Source organism: Echeneis naucrates, chromosome 23 (assembly GCF_900963305.1).
Source record: "Echeneis naucrates chromosome 23, fEcheNa1.1, whole genome shotgun sequence".
NCBI lineage: Eukaryota > Metazoa > Chordata > Actinopteri > Carangiformes > Echeneidae > Echeneis > Echeneis naucrates.
This window is the reverse complement of record NC_042533.1, coordinates 4,987,465-5,006,464: the sequence shown is the minus strand read 5'-3', so window position 1 is coordinate 5,006,464 and position 19,000 is coordinate 4,987,465. Positions and strand designations below refer to the sequence as shown.

The following is a 19,000-nucleotide window of genomic DNA, read 5'->3' as shown; positions in this document are numbered from 1 at the left end:
ACCCAACTCTGTTTGCCAGCGTCCACAGCACCTCCACTAATGAACAATTTGCTCACTGAGGTGTGACCACAGGCATTGTGATGGAAGCCACATAGTGGACTACTGATGCAGTGAGCGAGGGAGATAGAGACAAATGCGGAAGAGAGTGAGAGAGGAGGAGAGAGAGAGTGTGAGGTAGAGAGAGCGAGAGAGGGAGGGAGGGAGGGAAGGAGACTGGAACTCAGTTGCACACAGCAGACAAACCTACACAGGCTCAGAAAGACGGTGTCTCTTGCAGCACTCACACACGCACACACATACACTGATCCCTGGCTGCGGATTCTCCATCTTATTCCATACATCTGTAGGTAAGCAGCTGATATATTCCCATAGTTGTAACTCTTTTTTCTTTTTCTATATCTGTATGCTAATCATCTGTTTTGTACCTAGATATTAGGGATGTGTGGGTCTGACTTCCATATGCATGCTGTTACAGACTGAGACGCGCTCTAGCTGCAGCTATAGGTAAACACACCGACACACACAAACATGCCTTATTTCATCAAACACATAGAACAGGGCTAGTAAGTGATACTGATGTATTGATACTAATTAAATTCAGGACTAAGAAGATCAGAATGAATGATTCAGTGGTAAAACACCCAGTGAGTGTGCTGGTGGGTGTATATATGAGAGTGTACATGGCTGTCAGTGAGTCATCTAGGTAAAATGTATGTAAATATGAATAATATCTATGAATATCTAGCTTGGCATATGGATTTTGGTGATATGAAACCAACAAATGATCCTCAGAGCATGGACTGGTTTGTGTGTTTATGTGTGTGCATGTGTGTGTGTCTTCCTATTTGCATATGAGTGCAGCACACTCTTGCGAGCAGAACATCAGCGCCCAAAAGGTGCTCAAATCCCAGGGATTAGCAAGATGTCTTTGGCTTCAGCTGTCACCATGGCAGAGGCAGCCGGTGGTACGCCTCTGTTTGAGAGCGCCCTTTATGATCGGCAGGTTTACTGCATTTATCTGCTCGGAGGCTAATACAAGCATTAGCCAGACACTATTAATGTCATCTTCTAGCATGGGGGACATCTTTCATGAGAGGTCAAGGTGGGATTTTAAAGAGGTGCAGTAAAAGAGGCGTGGAATACATTTGGAGAAGGCAACTAATCTGCAGAAAAGGGAAAAAAAAAAAAAAAATTCTGAATCAACAAGTTTTCCCAGATATATGCAACCAAAAGCAATGTTGTTAATGTGTGGCTAATGTTGGGAGGGCATTTCTAAGAATCACTGGAAGAAAATATGCAGATTAAAACAGAATGGGATTAGTCATGGTTGTAAATACCATGACTCAGGATGCTATTTGGTTTCTTAACCAAGATGACATTATGTAGGTAACCTGTTGTGCTGTCTGTGATGCTGCTCTTTTGAACTAAAACCAAATGTTTGGCTTTAATGACAGCAGCTTTCATTATGGTCAGTAATGTCCAGGGACTACAGATTTAGGGTCAAGCCTGCCTCAAAATTCAAAAGTCAGTCATGGAAAAATTAAGAAAGTTTACTGACAGGAGATGATTGAGACAACACGAGACACACAGGTAAAGAACATTTATATTGCAGTTTCCCCCATCTGTAATTTTTATGATCATAAACCAATGTGGAACCACAAGGAATCAATGTGAAAGTAATGTTGCTTTATACAAGATATGAGTAAATATGAGAATAAATCCTCTAGATATTGTTTCACTTACCGCTAAAATGCCAGATTTTTTTCAAATTGCAAAATTGATATGGCATAAAGGCATTAATCAATGTTTATTGGGACGCTGAACACACATGCACATCCACAAAAGTGGAATGAACCAGCCGTGAAATTAATCTATGAACTTGAAAGAAACCAAATAGAATTATGCGGATTTCTTGTTATGATTATCATCTTGGTAGATTTATTTTGTGTTATACAGTCCATAAATGAGTGAATAGCAACAATAATTTGCTTACAGGAAACCATAACTACGCTAAATAGACTGAGAGGTGGATAGACAGATATTTACCTGCTACACTAAGCTTTCTAACACTTAATAAAGCCCTTCCCATGTGCTGCTTTATGCAGAATAAATCCCTGCTGGATTAAAGCAGCCAGTCAGATTGAATCTGTGCAGTATTGACATTCCTGTGCAGCGTCACAGTAGAGGACAGAAGAGGACAACAGGAAAAAGCCATACGTTGACTTCTTGGATAGGAGATAGATGCTCTAATACTAAAGATCTGAAATCCAAAATACAGGACTAAACAGCATGTGGGAGGATTCACATGTAAGAGCACAATCACATGCAAGTACACCAACATATAGCCATTGAAGCAAAAGTAAGGTGAAAACTTGAGCTTGTAAATATGCACACCCACACAACAGATAAAAAAAAAAAAAACATACCCACAACAGTAGCCATTGCAGGAAAGTAAATTACTCCATTATCCTGGGCTGTATCATTGATCCTTCGACCTTTACATGCTTATAGCAGGTTTGTTAAAATAGTAATGATGCTGGCCACAGTCAATTCATCTGCATTTACGACTCCCCTCAGCGTTAAACCTCTCAATTTCAATCACTCAAGAGAGACGCTAACTTCTAATTCAGTCACCACGTTTCTCTTTCACCTCTCCTTTTACACTTTCATTCACAGAGCATGTACTTAAGCCTTTGTGTGCATTGTCTTAACTTCAGTAGCCTTATTATGATCACACGGGGGGGGGGTTCGTAAATACCAGCATCAGATTAATTTAAAAGACAGAATTTTCCATAGAGTCATACGGTGCAGCAGTTGAGGACTAATTGAGAAGATGGCTGGTGGTCCTGAGTGGAGAAATGGAGCAGGGGCTTCTGTTTCACCCACACAGCACAGACAAATGCACACAGACTAAATTGAAAGTCAGGAGTCTGTTTGTAGAGTTAATAAAGGAGACTCTGGAAACAAACTAAAATGAGCATTAGGGAGACTGCCGCAGTTTACTCTCCTGGACTAAGGATGGCACGACTGAATGTCAATTGGGTGGTTTTGTCTCTCCCCCTGTCTCCTGTCCTTGTCTTTTGCTTTCTTTGCCCTTCTTTACTGCCTCTCCTTCTGTTTCCCTATCTCTGCTCCACTGAGCACACTACAGTGGAGGGACCTCAGTTTTTGTCAGGAGCTCTCAGACCCAAAAAAAAAAAAAGAAAAGAAAAGAAAGAAAAACTCCAGCAAAATAATAGAGGGGACTTGTAAAATCCCCTTCACACACTTTTTATAGCCCCTTTCGACCCTGTTGGCTGTCAAACGAAACAATGCCTTCACTAACAGGCATGTATGTGGTGTGGTGACAGAAAAAGTTCAAGGCAAGGTAATTTTACATTTATGAATGGTTTGTTTGCTATTTAAAAATCAGTAAAATAATTGGACATCTTAATCCAACAAAGTGCCGATAATGATGATTTGTGACATACAAACATAGATGTTTTAGTGTTGATAAACATTTAATGTTCATGGCCCAGCTCGCATTTGGTATTTGTTTTAGGCTAAAATTGGTTTATAAACGACCATAATCTTCTACCTGATGAAGCCGGTAAAAGCGGCAACAAACTGCCAACAAGAAGCACAACTGACTACAACACAACACAACACAACACAACCTAACTGCACCATTAGCCGGCGCTAGCATTTCCGCGATGTGCCGCACAACAATGCTAGCAGAAGCAGCCACCTAGCAACAGCCACCGGATACTTCCTTAGCAACAAGCTAGCAAACAGTTTAGCATGTGCCAAAAACAGTCATGTAAAACTGTGTTACGGCTGCTCACCCAAAGAATATGTCCCGGGCCAGCATCTCTGTGAAGTCAGACGGAGAGGAGCCGGTGAGGGGGGAGGAGGAGGATTTCAGGCGGCAGTATAATAATAATAATTTTAAAAAAAGGAAGAAAAATGGGTTTCCAAAATGGAGGTAACTCCCTCAGCTGATCTGACGTCTCACCTGAGGGTGGCTCCCACGTGCCTCCTAAATTAAGACTCACGTGCACTAACAGCCACGTGCACTCACAATGTATTTATTATTGTTATTATTATAATTTTATTTTATTTTATTATTTTTTATGGGGTGGGGGGCGTTTATTGTGTGAACTCTTTGACTGCATAAAGAAATATAATGGCTTCTGTAAATTTAGCTCATCAACCAAAATAAGCTTTTCACGGAGGTAAAAAAAAAAAAAAAAAGGTTGGTAATTTTAATTTAGGATCAAATCAGAAATGCATGTTATTCTAACTGTAAGACAACACAAACGTCTATCTTTAAGAAAAGGTGCTTGGACATTCTCCCATGACAGGATGAGTCAGCTGTCAAGAAATACCATATGGTATGCTACTTGAGACAAATCAATCAAAATAAGGATGGAAAGTCTTCGGCTTGCCTCAATGATGGGAAAGAACAGGAAAGTGTGTTTTGAATTCAGCCCAAAACCCTGATGGCTTTAAAACTCAAGGAGATAAAGTACCTTAGCACGGCATTCTGACTGAGGATCGCACACTCACTGTAAAAACATGCGGACAGATGGAGAAAGATGCAGGCCTACTGTGAATCAGTTCCTTTTGCCAAAATGGGTGACACTAAATGAATGTGATAGACAGGTGAAATGTGAGAATGTTAGGAAATAGGAATTATACATAATCTGTTGCTGTTTAAATAAGTGATGTGTTATGTTTCAGATCTACATAAAGACACTTAGGTATAAAAAAAATCTAAATAAATAGAATAAAATCTTTCTGGATTCAATAAGCACATTGTTCCGCCAGTCTTTCAGGGCTGCATTTAATAGTTTATTGGATTTTGTGTAAACTGCTGGTAAAATGTCTTGAAGAAGCCAGCAAAGTGTGTGTGTGGGTGTGAGCTCCTACTACCGAACAGTACATGTGGGCGAACAAGTGCACAATTTACGCTAACGTGCAAAGATGTAGAGATTCATCCACAATCATATCTCTGTACGAAAGGAATATGACCATGTGTGGGTTGGTTAATACAAGCATGAACACACAGGCATCTAAAAACAACCTCACATCACATGTAGAAATGATTTTCATGCCGTTCAGTCAAAATGCTAAAACAGGGGAGTGTGTGGGAAGCTCTATATTTGACCCCCTCCAGTAGTCTTCATATCTCAGGGTCCAGCTGTGCATCCAAGCTGGTCTCATCCCTCCAGGCAGGAGCATGAGGGAAGTTGGCAGGTCAATCCCTCCTCTCCTGATCAGTGAAAATCAGCCTGAGTCTCCTGTGCAGTGGCTGATTGATCTACTGTGTGTGCACAAAAGAAAACAGCAAGAACTTAAGAGAATTGAGTGACCTGGCATGGACTACAGAAAAATGTGTGTCATAAAAACAACGCACCAAAGAGAAGAACAGAAGCTGTCAATGAAGAAAATATGTGAAATATTATATATTATATTACAAAGAGAATGAGAGCATGGTAGAAAGACTGAGGAGATCATCTCTGTGATGATTGGTGGTTCTCTGAGTATTGTCTGGGGCTTTTTTTTTTTTTTACTCCCACACTAACAGATCTTTCTCTCTCTGCTTTAAAGAACAAATAAATCTAAGATTGAAAGAGCGCAAGGCCAAAGCTGGGGGGCAATGGAGGGGGGAGTTAAGTACAGCTGAAGCATACAGGTTGTTGTTCTCGCAGGGGAAATTCCTCTGGTGCTCCAGTCTTTTCACTGAGGCAACAGGCTAGTGACTTTGAACCACTTGGTGTGCCACAAAAGAAAAAGAGGTCCCTCTATTCTTATGTTGGCAACCCCAGACCCTAATTCTTCACTAACCTCCCCCAACCCAACTCTCACACATTATTTCTTGGTCACTCCTAGCTCAATAACAAACATATGGATGGAAGTCCTTTCTCTAATTGGTCAGTCAGGGTGGCCAACCAAGCACTGCTACAAAGCATGTGTGTGAGCAACAACATGACATAAATACTGACCACCACATCCAACAGGACACCACTAATTGTGGGTTGTCTGTATTACTTAAAATGTTGTTGTGATTTGTGGTGGGTGACATGTTTTTTTAGCCTGCTAACTTGAGCGATTGGGTGGCACAGTTTCTATACTTGATTTAGTTTATGGATTGGAAAACAGGCCACACTCTTAAGAAGTCAAGCTCTGCTTTCCAAAGATGTTCAGTGAAAACGAAAAATTCTATTAAGTATCTGTGGACACAAAAGTGTCTGTACAAGAGTGGGTGAAAAGTGTGTCACTCAGTGTCCTGTTTGTGTTTGTGTTTTAGGCCATTTTGCTAGCGAGCCAGCCAAACCAGCCCGAGGGAGCAGGAGAATGGAGAACAACATGTGACCGACCCGTGTGCCTCTGTCGACAGCATGCTTCGCCTCCACCGGACCTTAGTGCTTTTCTTTTGGTGTTTTTTGCTACTTCACAGACAGGCTGTAGCTGACGAAGAGGCCTTCTGGGGACCAACACCACCTCAAGAAAACCCACCTGAAAATAAGCAAAGCTGGTTTTGGACGCCATCACTGCCAAAGTTCCCTTCCTTTCCCTCACTACCGTTCGGTTTAGACCTATTCAGTGGCTCAGACAGTAACAATGAGGCTGCTGCGTTGACCACAACCACCAAGGGGCTGACAGACTCAATCACTCACATGCAAGACTTGGGTTCTGGGGAAGGGAGAATTTCTGAAGCATCTGAAACATCCATCACTTCCACACCGAGGCATCAAAGCAGTGTGACAAAGATAAGGACTGAATCACTTCCCACAGACAAATCAGATTCTCCACACAGCAACATAGCACAGACTGACAATGGCAGTCTTGTTTCAAACTCCTACTCTTCCACAATCAGAAGCACTCCATTCACCATCCGCACACACGCTCCTGAACAACACGCAACACATACCCATCCACTATGGGGTACAGCACGAGCAGTTGGACCCGGCACGAGTGCCATGGCACAACACCTTCCAGGGAAAGACAGTGATAAGGAGGTGGTTGACGATTTCGCCCAAAACATCTTGTCAACAATAGCACCAGAAACTACAGTTCCCACTGTCTTGACATGGGCAGCAAGCCAAACCACAATAACAAAGCCGGGACTGGTCAAGACCACATTGACCAGCAAACACCTTGCTTCTTCTGCATTCTCAAAAACTACATTTGCAAGAAACCCACAAGGCTCGACTGTTAGTATTACACTCCATGCCAAAGAGGCAAAAACTGTGGAAACACAACCCACTGCAAGTGAGACTGACCTGGGTTTCTCCAACACCAGGTCAAGACCCATGGAGGAACATTCTGGGGTAATCACAACGACCATAGGGAACAATTACAGACTCATGCTGGAATCCATAAGAAGCACAGCTCAGAGCCAAAGGGTTAACTTCCCAATAGCAAAAGGTAAGCAAAGTAAAACAAATCAATAGTTTCTGGATTGACTCCATGGATGTGATCAATCATGTGCAGGCAGGTCTTAAGTGTTCAATAGATGTCTTTTAAAAGGTTGCAACCAGTCCGGCTTGATAGGTGACATTTCTGACATGGCAAAGGTCTGTGCTTAGCATAAATCAAGATCTTGTTGACAACATGTCAATGCACAGTCTGGAGTCAACGTTAAAATGGCAGCACGGATGTTATGTGTGGAAAGAAGCTTGCGGAACATATCAGTGCTGGTTTCAATACACAGACTTTAGCTCAAATGATGACAAAAAGTTGGCATACGGCTACAACTGTGAACAGAGGAGACTAGACAATCAGGATGTGTTTTGTTGCAATTTATTGTGGGTGGTTAAAAAGATTTTTTGAGTGATTAGCCATTATTTACAGGCATCAATCATACTCTCAGTTAAATTTTCATTTCACAATTACCCCCAATGAAGAATTCCTCCCATCTCTATAATAATCTATAATGAGTGTTCAGGCAGCAGTTCAGCACCAGCATTGCATAGACCATTTGTCTGGATAACGGAGGAAGGAAGTATTTGATTGAATGTAGCTGTGTGGGGAGTTTGTTCTGCACATTTTATGACGAGGTAAAGGAAGCCAAAACAGACACAAGACGCCCCCTAAAGACTCTGTCACTCTGTCATCCTTCTCCATGGCCCATCCCCCTACATGTGGTGGCAGTCTGGTCTCTGCATGGTTAATGAGTTCTCCTCCAACAACAGACGCATTCATCATGTAAGGTCAAAGGTCTGGACAGAAAATGATGAGTCGATCATTTTCAGCTAGGGTGGTTCTGTACCCATCTTAAAAAACCACAATTGATTGGTTGATCATATATCTTAGTGTCTGCATTATTCACTTGTGCTGCACATAATGATATTGTGCTTATGCATGTCTGGTATCGCTCATAGTTTAATACAGCAACCACTTCAAATATCCAGTGATATCACAAAGTATCACAAACCAGATGGGCTGTTTTCAACCACTTTTAAGGTCTTACTTGACCAAAACCTATTTTATAGACCTTTCCATTAAAACACAAAAGTGGAAATTTGTTATGTGACATTCAGTTCATACTTCTGTTTTCAAAGTCAACAACGGACTGGGAAAGATTCAATGTTTGGATACTTAAATGTATGTTAACAATTCTTCAGAAAGGAAAAAATAATGAGAGGCATTTATTTATTTATTTATTTATGTTGTTTGTTTGCAACTGTCACATTGGGATAAAAATCACATCAGATCGTTTATTTCCCACACTGCTTTACGCTGCTTGCATCGAAACCAGGTTTACGTTTTGTCTGCGGTGCCCAGTGTTGTTTCTGTACTCGTTTTCGTTTGCATGGGGTGGTGGTCAGAAGAGACAGGGGGCCCGGCCAGGGCGGGGGCCTGGGGCGGGGTGGCTGTGTATCAGTATTCTGAGCGCACACTCAGTGAAACCACCACCTCTCCTGTGGGACCATCCGCTAGCCAATCGCTGCTCAAGGATGCTGAACATGCTCCTTGCCATTTAGCCTCCTCCATCCCTCCCTCCCTTCACTCATTTTTGCGATGTGTGTCCTTGTACCAACACAAATCTCTGTCACTCTTTTTCATGGACAGACATGTCAGCCGTGGGTGCTTTGAAGGGTGAAAATAACCTGACAGCTTTGTGGTTATCAAAGATGGATGCAAAAACAAAACAACATGGTGCTTTTAGAGGTGTAGAACATCCTCACCACACAAATGGATTTTCATTAATCTAGAAGGTGTTTGTTACGTCTCGTGTCCTATGTGCATATATAGCAGCAACGCTCTCCTTATGTCAAATCCTCTGCGAAGGGACACTCCAACCTCCGATAGGAAAGGCAATTATGTGAAGAGAGAGGGGGGAAGGAGGGGAAAAAAGAATTGAGGGTTGGAGCTGATGAGATGTGGGGGTTGTAGGAACTCAGATAGACAGAGCTGTAAATTTTCTTCCAAAATGCCCTCCTTAATTCTGCTCTTTCTTTCCCCTCTACCCTCCTTTTCCATTAGTATCTATTCTGATAATAGGCAGCAGCAAGGCTAGACCCTAAACATGGTCCATTAATACCTGCACTGATAAATTGTCTGTGATCTGAGCTTGGTACAAACAGCTAAAGTGCAGCCACTGACAGATTAATTGATAATGGTAATGGATTTACAGGCAAAGCATGTGACATGAATATCTGATGCCCTTGCTGGGATGGATATAAAAATTGTCTTTAATGCCAACAGAGATAAATTATGTTAATCCTTTTTAACCAAATAGAATCTGTGAGTTGTAAAAACTGGTCATTTGAGGGTTGTTCATATCAACTATTATTATTCTATAACTGACTAAAGTGATGCAACAATCACGATTATTCCAATTAGTCTGACTGATTTTAAAAGAAGATATAGAGTTAGTAATGTCACGAAATTCTCCGTAATTATCTTGAAATTTAGTCAAATTAGCAGAGACATGATGCAATTTAGTGCAAGTACATAAAAAAATTGATGCTGAGCAAATTTAGCATCTGATTATGAGTATTCAGGCCTCTGCTGCACTGCACTCCAGCTTTTTCCTGTTATCATTCTAAGCTAGTCATCTCAACGTTATCTTTTGCTCTTATACCTCATGAAGCTGAGGATAATAAAGAGTTTCTGAAACATTATACAGCTCATATGACTGCTACATCAAAATGGCTGTCATTAGATCTCAGGATGAAACCCAGATTTTCATTTTGCACAGACATGAAGAAATTGAATCATATCAATTCACAGCCTGAGGGGAAGAAGCTTCCTCTTCAACTTAGAAACAACTAAATCGACAGTATAGACAAGCACACATAAAAGTGGTGGAGACAAAAGGAAATGCATGTGTGTACTAATTAGTTGGATAGTAAAATGATAATTCAGCACTCGTGCGGAAAGCTGAGGTGTTCATTAAGTAAAACGGAGATGTCCCACTCAGCTCATGCCTGCCTTTCTCCTCGCTTTCTGCTTTAATTTTGTCTGTCTACAAAAGGCTGGCCATCGCAAATTTTTGCTAGTGATGTGCTAAAATGACGAGTTCCTCTGTTGGTATACAAACAGCCCCTGTGTACTGTTTCTAGCTGATCTTGTTAATTGTCAATATTTAATCTAACACTGCAGACACATCAACATCTGCACCAAAATGCTCTAATGTGCAGCACCATCTTTTACAAGTCCCCTGACAAAGGCACAACAAACAACTGCCTAATTACAATACTCTGTAAAAACAACAGAAAAACAAGAAAAAAGTCAAGGTACCTGACTTAAGTAGTTTTTCAAAGTAAAGTATTTCAGTACTGTAAATTATTAAATGATATGTATGTATAAATTATACAGCAGTGGATAAGTTTACTATAAATATCTTTTGAACTGAAGTTGTAAATCTCACCTCGGAATTTTCTAATGAGGATTTGTGACCTCTCTCTAGTGTGCAGGTGTGTGAATGTGTAGTATTGTCCCTGTGGAGATCAACAGTGCAATAAAGCAAGCTGATTTTGCTTTGGAGACATTTAAATTTTTACTTGAGCCTTGTGTGCATGACCTAGATTAAATCATAGCTGCATTCATGGCCTTGTAGCTGTGATAATATTTTCCTCTAACTTATTCCTCTCACAAGATGTGTGCCTTGTTACCTTTTATTAATATTAATTCTGAGGCTGTAAACCAACACTGCACCTTGTAGCCCCCGCTTCATCAGTTTTCACCCAGCAGGCTCTGGTGCCTCATTGTGTTGCACTGGAGAACACAAACTTCGAGCACACAGGCCTGACTGGAAAAACATATTTTGTCAGTGTACCAAAGGGAAAAGACAATGATTCAGCTCCGTCATTATTTCATCCTCCAGTCTGTCCCTCTTTTTTTTCTCTTTATGAACTGCCTCTCCTCTTTTACCTCCATTTTGCTGCATTAAAACAGAGACTGAACAAAGAGTCGGGATTCGTGCTGGACCAAGACAGACACACCCATACACACACATCAGGATGTCAATTTAATTAGACTACAGAGGGCCAGACTACTGTGCAATGGATGACTGGCTACAACTAAGTGGATGATAGGCCGATCCATTTGACAGAACTGGGTTAAGAAATATAGCCATTTCCTGCAGTGTGAAGTCCCAAACATGCTCTGAGCACCGAGGTTAACGGTTAGGGTTAAACTTTCCTCTTGCAAGGTCCAGATTCCATAATCTGTTTTTCTCAGACTACTTGGAGTCAAGGTGTTGTGTGCTTTAAACTGTATTCCTGATCCCCTACAAGATGGCTCAGAGGTTAAGTTGCATGTGTCTTCCCAGAGCTGCCAGGCAAAGAGGATAATGATGAGGCTGAGGAAGGTGTGGTTTCTTCAGCTGCTGATAGAGATGCTAACACCAGGAGATTGGCAGACATTTCCACGACATCTGCTAAGCTGCTAACAACATCCCAGCCACAGAGCACAGGTGAGCCAACACATCCCTTAAGGTGTAAACAAACACCATAGCTGAGGTGTGAGGAGTTTGTGCTATTAAGAGGTAAAATAAAGAGCCACATGCTGTTGGTTTTATAGCCTATCCGTCTGTTTTTTCAATATCTGTAAATCTGTCAGATGACTGAGAGAAACAATTACCCTGCATCTCTGCCTGAAGCTACTAATTGCTTCCAAAGGGAAGAGAAAATCACTCATTCAAGCTGTGATGCTGCAGATACTGCAGAGGCGAGAAACAATACCTACCTGATAAACAATCATTTCTGTGGATGCTCTCAGATGAATGTTCATTGATCTGATGACAATAGCTGTTCTTAAAAGGTGAAACAAAACAGAAAACATAGTAACAACACAGCATTGATTTAGTATTGGCCAATGGCAGCAGGATGCCAAGTGGCTCTTATAATAAATGGTTGATTTATTAGGTTAAAGATCATACTTATAAAGACATTATTTATAAGTAAATGATTGAAAGAAAGGATGGCATTAAGTCCATTAAATGGGCTTGACATATTCGGTGCTGTTTGTGCTCGTGCTATAGCATATGTGGCTGGACTTAAAACTGCAGCGCCCAAATTCACAGTAATGAAGAACTATGTCTTCAATAGTGTAAATTGTTTTTGTATTGGGACAATAACAGCACAGAGACACAAGATGTGAGTGAAATTCCTCATATTATAGAGTAGCAGTACATGTTTATTAAAAGATCCACTCTTGGCCCAGTTCACAGGAGCAGATGTAGCCCACATTACCTTCCCCAGAATAGCAGATGTGATTTTCAAAAATAGATCTGTCAAATGTGCCACTCTGCAGTTGGTGTGCCAAAAGTGATGGAGAGACTGAAACAATGATGATACTAGTCTGAGAATCTGCCTTTCTAAAATGGTGAAACTATCAGCAGCACATGAACAGGTTTGCCTTCATTGACACGCAACAGTACAATAAAACAAACAAACAAACAAAATAGTGTGTGCTATAACTGCTCTCATTAAATGGCTTTATCCGAGATTAACCAAATTGAGGATAAAGGCAATCAGACAAAAACGCATGTATGGAGTTTTCATTTCCATGACTGAACATGCAGCTAATTAAAGGCTGCAGTTTAACATCAGAGGAGTCTTTCCCCTTTATTACCTCAGATGGGTTACAGGTTAAGGTGCTCTCAGGGATGCATCTTAATATTTACTGGCCAAACCCAAAGAAATTAAGTTATAAATGTAGCCCCTGTGTTTCATCGCAGAACGAAAGGAAGCTGTGCAGCCAACCGATTAAAATGTTGAGCTCACACCACAACAGGACTTTGCTTTCAGTCTGTGTGTCCACTGTAGATGTGTCATTTGTTCCCTAGCATGAGAAGCTTGTTCCCACAGGAATGTATCAGATGACCGAGAAGCATACAGCGGAATGTAACGCTCGGATCCATCCTCACACTGCAGCCACCAACACATACAAAACAGGCCACTTGACCAAAGCGACGGCTCAGACGGCTCATTTATCGACACAAGCGAGACAACAAAACATGACACTAATTCGATACCCATCACGTTTTCCACTCCACCTGACTCAGTGGCATTCTGGTCCTGCTCCGGAAAAAAAAAACAAATGAACAGGGAGGTTCGGTGGCATGACACTGTGCCGAATCCCACCCAGTTTATCAGTGGCACCCACATTTAAAAAGCCTGGAGCTGTGTGTTTGTTTTAGTCTCCACCTCCATTTCCCACACTGCTACTGTCTGTTTTGATAGGATGACATCGTCCAGTCAAACAGTGCAGCTTCATGAGAGCACCAGCATATTATTATTTCAGTCCAGCAAGTAATGATTATTGTTGTCATTGATTAATCGATCATTGGCCACGCTAGAGGCAGAGCACCAGCGTTAGAAATGTCGGTCAGTTGGTCATCTTTGGTCTGGACTGGGGTATCGTGACAACAGCTGGATGGCTTGTCATGACATTTGGTCAAAAACATTGACCAAATGCTTACAGACGATGATTCCCAATGACTTTGAGGTGCCCTTCACTTTTCTGCAGAGAGGATGCATCGCAGTTTCTTTGCTCACTGTTTAAGTCCAATTAGTTTTTTTCACAGCTCGACCTTGTTGTTTGCAGGCTAACATGCTAAGTTAAACTAAGACCAGAGGACTATTACCTGCTAAACTTCAGCATATTAGCAGTGTTTCTGTGAGCACGCTGCAACTAGAGCCTCGTTGGTTATTTAATTTGATTAATCAGTTGAGTTCAACTGGTCATTAATGATCAGGGCTTAGTCAAAAAATGCACACATCCAAAAAATGCCTCTAAAAATACTCGCCAATCCCTGTTTTTCCTCCTGCTCCTCCTGTTGAGGACATTATTCAGCTTCAAAAGACAGTCCAGGATGTCTGCTGTGTCACGCTAGAGTGAAAGACCAACTGGCAGCTGGCTGTGGGGTCATATTTCCCTGAGCTTGACATTTTCATAACACGCTGGGACTGTGAATCAGCTCTGGGGTTGGGAGACGAATCAGAAATAATTATAATGCCTTTGACAACATCATCGCGGAGGGCTGAAGCTTATGCTAAAGCACTTGTTTAAATCCTCTACCACTCATGGGGGATCTGACGCAGACAGAAAGCACGGATTTGTTGGGGTACCCAAGTGCAGCAACTGTCAACAGTACACAAAAACATTCAAAGACGCAGCTACACATCCCAAAATGATCGCATATACAAAAGCTGTGGAGGCTGGATATTAATCCAGGCAGGAGGCCTTGTGGCTGCTTTCATTGTCACATCATCACTGCACTAAAAGTACTCACGGACGGACAAGGATTTCACTCTCCTGCCAGAGGCTGCAGAACAACACATGTTAAACATAATGGAAGTAGCAGCTACAATACGTTGTAGAGGCAAAGACCAGCAGAAGCAGAAGACATTAAAACAAGGGAAGAGACTAATAAAATCCTGGGCAGTTGCAGAGAACAGCAGCATCTGCGACAGAAAACTGCCCCAGTTTAAAAATAACAAACCCACCTATGGGTGTTTCCCCCTTTTGAAGGCGGGTGTTCAAGAAAAAATCATAAACAAAAGAATGAATTAGGGGACGCGGACAGGGTGGGAAGGGAAACACAAAAATACAAGCCACTGAAACAGATGAGAAAGACATAAAACAAAAATGTTTAACCACATAATTTCAACTTTTGCTTTTACTTAGAACTCATAATTAGACATATTCAATCTATACGCCAAGATTCAGGGTTTTGTGGTGGTGATGTTTTGGCCAAATAAGTTCTTAAATCGGTACAAAACTTAGCCACCAGATATGATGTATTCCCCAGACATCACAAGATGTACTTTAGACAAGAGTCACAGAAAACAGATGCAAATCTCACACCAAATATTAGGGCAAAATATATTTAATGTGCACTAAACCTGCCTGCAGTGTGACTTAGTGAGCTCTGTGGTCCATTAAGGCACCTGGGCTCTTTTTGGAGGAGCGATTTCCTCTGATAGGCCTGCAGTGAAATGACTGATGAGCTTGTGTGTGTCTGAAAATGACAGAGATGCAATTACAATCCGCTTCTGCTGCACTTGACTACTTTTCTATTTTTTCCCCTTTTTTTGAACCATGCCAATTTTTTTAAGTTGTCATCTCAATGTGTTCTCCTCTGTGGTGGAAAGACAGCATGCATGCGATGATAGTTTTGAAAGGAAAAGAATGGGCTCCACGATGTGCAGCTCATTGATGTGGATACTGTGGGAATAAAAATTGTTTGTCTTGTTGCCATCTGTGAGGCATTATGCTGTGTGAAATTTGTGCTGTGTTCCATTCCTGTCACCCTGCAGTAATCAAGCGGCATAAACACGTACACCACAGGAGAGCTTTGCAGGCATCTCAGCCATGTCCATACAAACACACGTATACGTACATATCATTTCAAAAGCCAAATGACTCAGAAGCAGCCATTTCCATCTCACATGTCTAACACAATCAATATAACTGTGCTCTCATGGAAAGTCCAGATGGCTTACGTAATGCCAGAGAAACTAACTCTGTGGTTTTGAGTAGGCTGATCTCTCAGACACACACACACACACACCTTCGCCTTGGGCCCAGTTTGAAGCTGCATTCTTACAAGCCTTTAAATAGGATTAACACATCAGGAGGAAAACAACTCTTTCACCATCTTGAATATTTGTTTTCTGGCTCTTATGGTTTGAGTATTGATTAAATGCTCATGTTTATTCTCAACAGGGGATGAAAAGCAGGCTTATAAGTGTTATAAAAGTTATCTCCCATTTGAAATGTTATTGCTATTTATCATACCAGCTATTCAAAGCAAATGTGATCAAAATAACTTTAACCCTAACCCTTCGTTTACAGGCAGTCCCCTGGACACTTCACATTTTCCTGTCATCACTGAAGACTGGATGTCCAACCTGGAGGCCAGCGAGGTGAGCTTCCTTCCAGACTGCAACAAAGAACGCACTGGAGTCTGCAACCAATCGGATGCCTGGTTCTCCACCACCACCACCATCGCCACCGCCGCAGCCTCAGACTTCAGAGCCACACTAAACACCACTGCCATGAACCAATCAGTCAACCCCTTCCTGATCCCAGCTCTGCCCATGTTGGTGCCCCTGTACACTGACTGGAACAGTGCAATGGCAGCTTGGGGCCTGGCCTGGGAGGCACATGTTTACGGCGCTGGTTGTGTCTTTGTGATGCTAACACTAGCCTCGGCGCTCAATCTGCTCTGCCTGCCACTGCGATGCCCATCAGGATGTGGCTACTTTGCTCTGGTCAGCCTGTTCCTCCTCGCTGCTGGTTGTACCAGATCTTTCTTGCTGCTATATGACGCCTATGGCCACCAGGATCGCTTACCGTCCACCGAGGCCACCGTGATGCTCTATGAAGCCCCGTTTCCGTGCCTGACAGCGGCTTTTGGCCTGGTTTTCCTTCTCCTCTCCATGCGATCGAGAATGCAGCTTTCGTACTCAGCCTTCCAGAGACCTTGTTTTTTGGCTTGCCTGGTTGTCCTTCACTTTGCTGCTGCATTTGGTCCAGTAGCATTTCTAAAGTTCTACCAGCAAAAGCCTCCACTTTGCCTCTTTCTTTCTCTCATCTCCCGTGGAGCCTTTGTTGTACTGGCCACGTTTCTGTCTGCTGCCTATTTTGTCTTCTATATCTACGTGCGAGCAGACTCCAAACACATCTATCACCTCAACAACACCTCCCCCACACCTGCCGAGCGCTACAACCGCTGCCCCTTTGCTGAGAGTCGCGACTGGGACCGCGCCGCTCTCACCGTTTGTCTCTCAGCACTGTTTTCTTTAGCATGTGCAGGACTGCAGTTGTATGCAATGCTCAATGCTATGGGTGTCGCAGGTGGAGAGGAGGTCTTCCACCCCTGGCCCTGGTGGGCTTTCCAGTTTAGCTGCAGACTATGTGAGCTCGGGCTTTGCCTCACCTTAGCCTTGGTGGTCGCACAACCAGTCTACTGTTCTGATCACCTTCCAGCTGCAGGAAGCTGTTGGACCGAACTGCTGGCCTCAAAATCGCCCATTCTGCCTGGAAGCTACCAGTGGGCCTTGAGCCAACAAGAGAAACTCGCCATTGTTGATACAGTCGGGCTTGGAGAGACCGAGAGTCTTCCTCTTTACACACTGATGGACGAGAGGCTGGGCAGTAGTTTGAATGGCCTGGACCTCCTCTACCACAGCAACAGGGCCTTGGCGTACCGAGACCTGGACCTGGATATGGACTTACAGGGTTCAGAAAAACCTGAGGATGTAGGAGGCAGACGGGCCTCAGGTAGATCCTCATTTACCAGCGACTCAACGACAGACCTGCGGCCACCTTCACCCATCAACCTGCGACGCAGCATAGATGAGGCGCTGTTCAGTGAGGCGCTGTTTCCCATCAGCCTCTTCAGTCCCACCAGGCCAATTCGTTGCAGTGACTTATCGGTAAACAACCACTGCACTCACCCAAACAACCTCCTCGACCCTCTCTCTGCTGATCCAGGTCTGTATCGGACTTCTTCCTGTGCCGAGGTGGCCTGTCAACCCCAGTCACCTATGACCCCATCTCATGGAGACGCTGTTGTAGGTGCTCCACCATCTCTCTCCCTGTCTTCCTCTTCCAGCTGTTCATCTCCTGAACGCTGTTCCCCCTACAGAGCCTCTCTGGGGGGCTCACTGGTCCTCTGCCCCAGCCCAGAGACACATGTTCAGCAGCTCCTCCTGGAAGACGGAACAGGCCCTGTGGTATCGTCCGACCACCAAGCTGACCCCCAGAGGCACTACCATACACTGGGGGCAGCATCACAGGAGAGCCTGGACCTGGACGTGTCGTCTGAGGCAGACCGATCGGTGCAGGAGGAGTTCATCAGTGTTTGCAGACAAATCGATGCATTAAGCATCTGCAGTGAGACTATTGACTTATAAAAGGATGGTTGGGTCAAACGAGGGATACGTCGAGGAATTACTGAGAGGTTTTGTGGAGCAAGTTGATTGTTGTGATTTAAACAGCTTATCTGTTTTCTTTCCATACACCACTGAGGGCCCACAGCTGCCAAAATTTGTGTACATTAGTGAATGTCTATGAGGGTCTAAGTGCCAAGAATGTCAAAAGCCAAAAGGTGATTTATAACTTTTACATGTTTGATAAAGGCTGATGATGTTTCGTAGTCATAAGAATTGTCTCATTTTACTGAGTGGAGACAACAGGACTTTGTACAATTGTTTTTAATGCAATCCGACATTCCAATAGATAGTACTGTGACTGGATTACCACTTATTAAATACTACTGAAGTATTATGTTTTCAAACGCAGCAGATATACTTGTCATTGAAATTGATTAAGATCCTGTTTTTCAAACTATACCCTCCTCTTACCAATATGCTACACATCCTTCTCAGAGCTGTAGTGCACTAGCACCCTCTACTGGTAGAACACATTACCTTTTCCCTTTACAGTAACCACCAGTGGACTGTGCTTCTACATATACTGGCAGCATCCTTATTGACTGGCTTACTAATTTATTTATGTTCAAACGTAACTTTGCTTAACATATTGTTTA

At 42.8% G+C, this 19,000-nt stretch overlaps 1 protein-coding gene across 2 annotated transcripts; it reads left to right on the top strand.

Annotated features, from left to right (window-relative positions):
- Positions 1-245: 245 nt before the first annotated feature.
- On the top strand, positions 246-18,968 carry prrt4b (proline rich transmembrane protein 4b). 2 transcript variants are annotated; one of them, XM_029495440.1, is made up of 5 exons: positions 246-347; positions 430-504; positions 6,293-7,413; positions 11,768-11,911; positions 16,300-18,968. In XM_029495440.1, the coding sequence occupies exons 3-5, from the start codon at positions 6,384-6,386 to the stop codon at positions 18,363-18,365; spliced, it is 3,240 nt and encodes a 1,079-aa protein (XP_029351300.1). In that variant the 5' UTR covers positions 246-347; positions 430-504; positions 6,293-6,383; the 3' UTR covers positions 18,366-18,968. The 2 variants fall into 2 exon arrangements, with proteins under 2 accessions (XP_029351300.1, XP_029351299.1); XM_029495439.1 differs by having other exon boundaries at positions 284-343.
- The last annotated feature ends 32 nt before the right edge of the window (positions 18,969-19,000 follow it).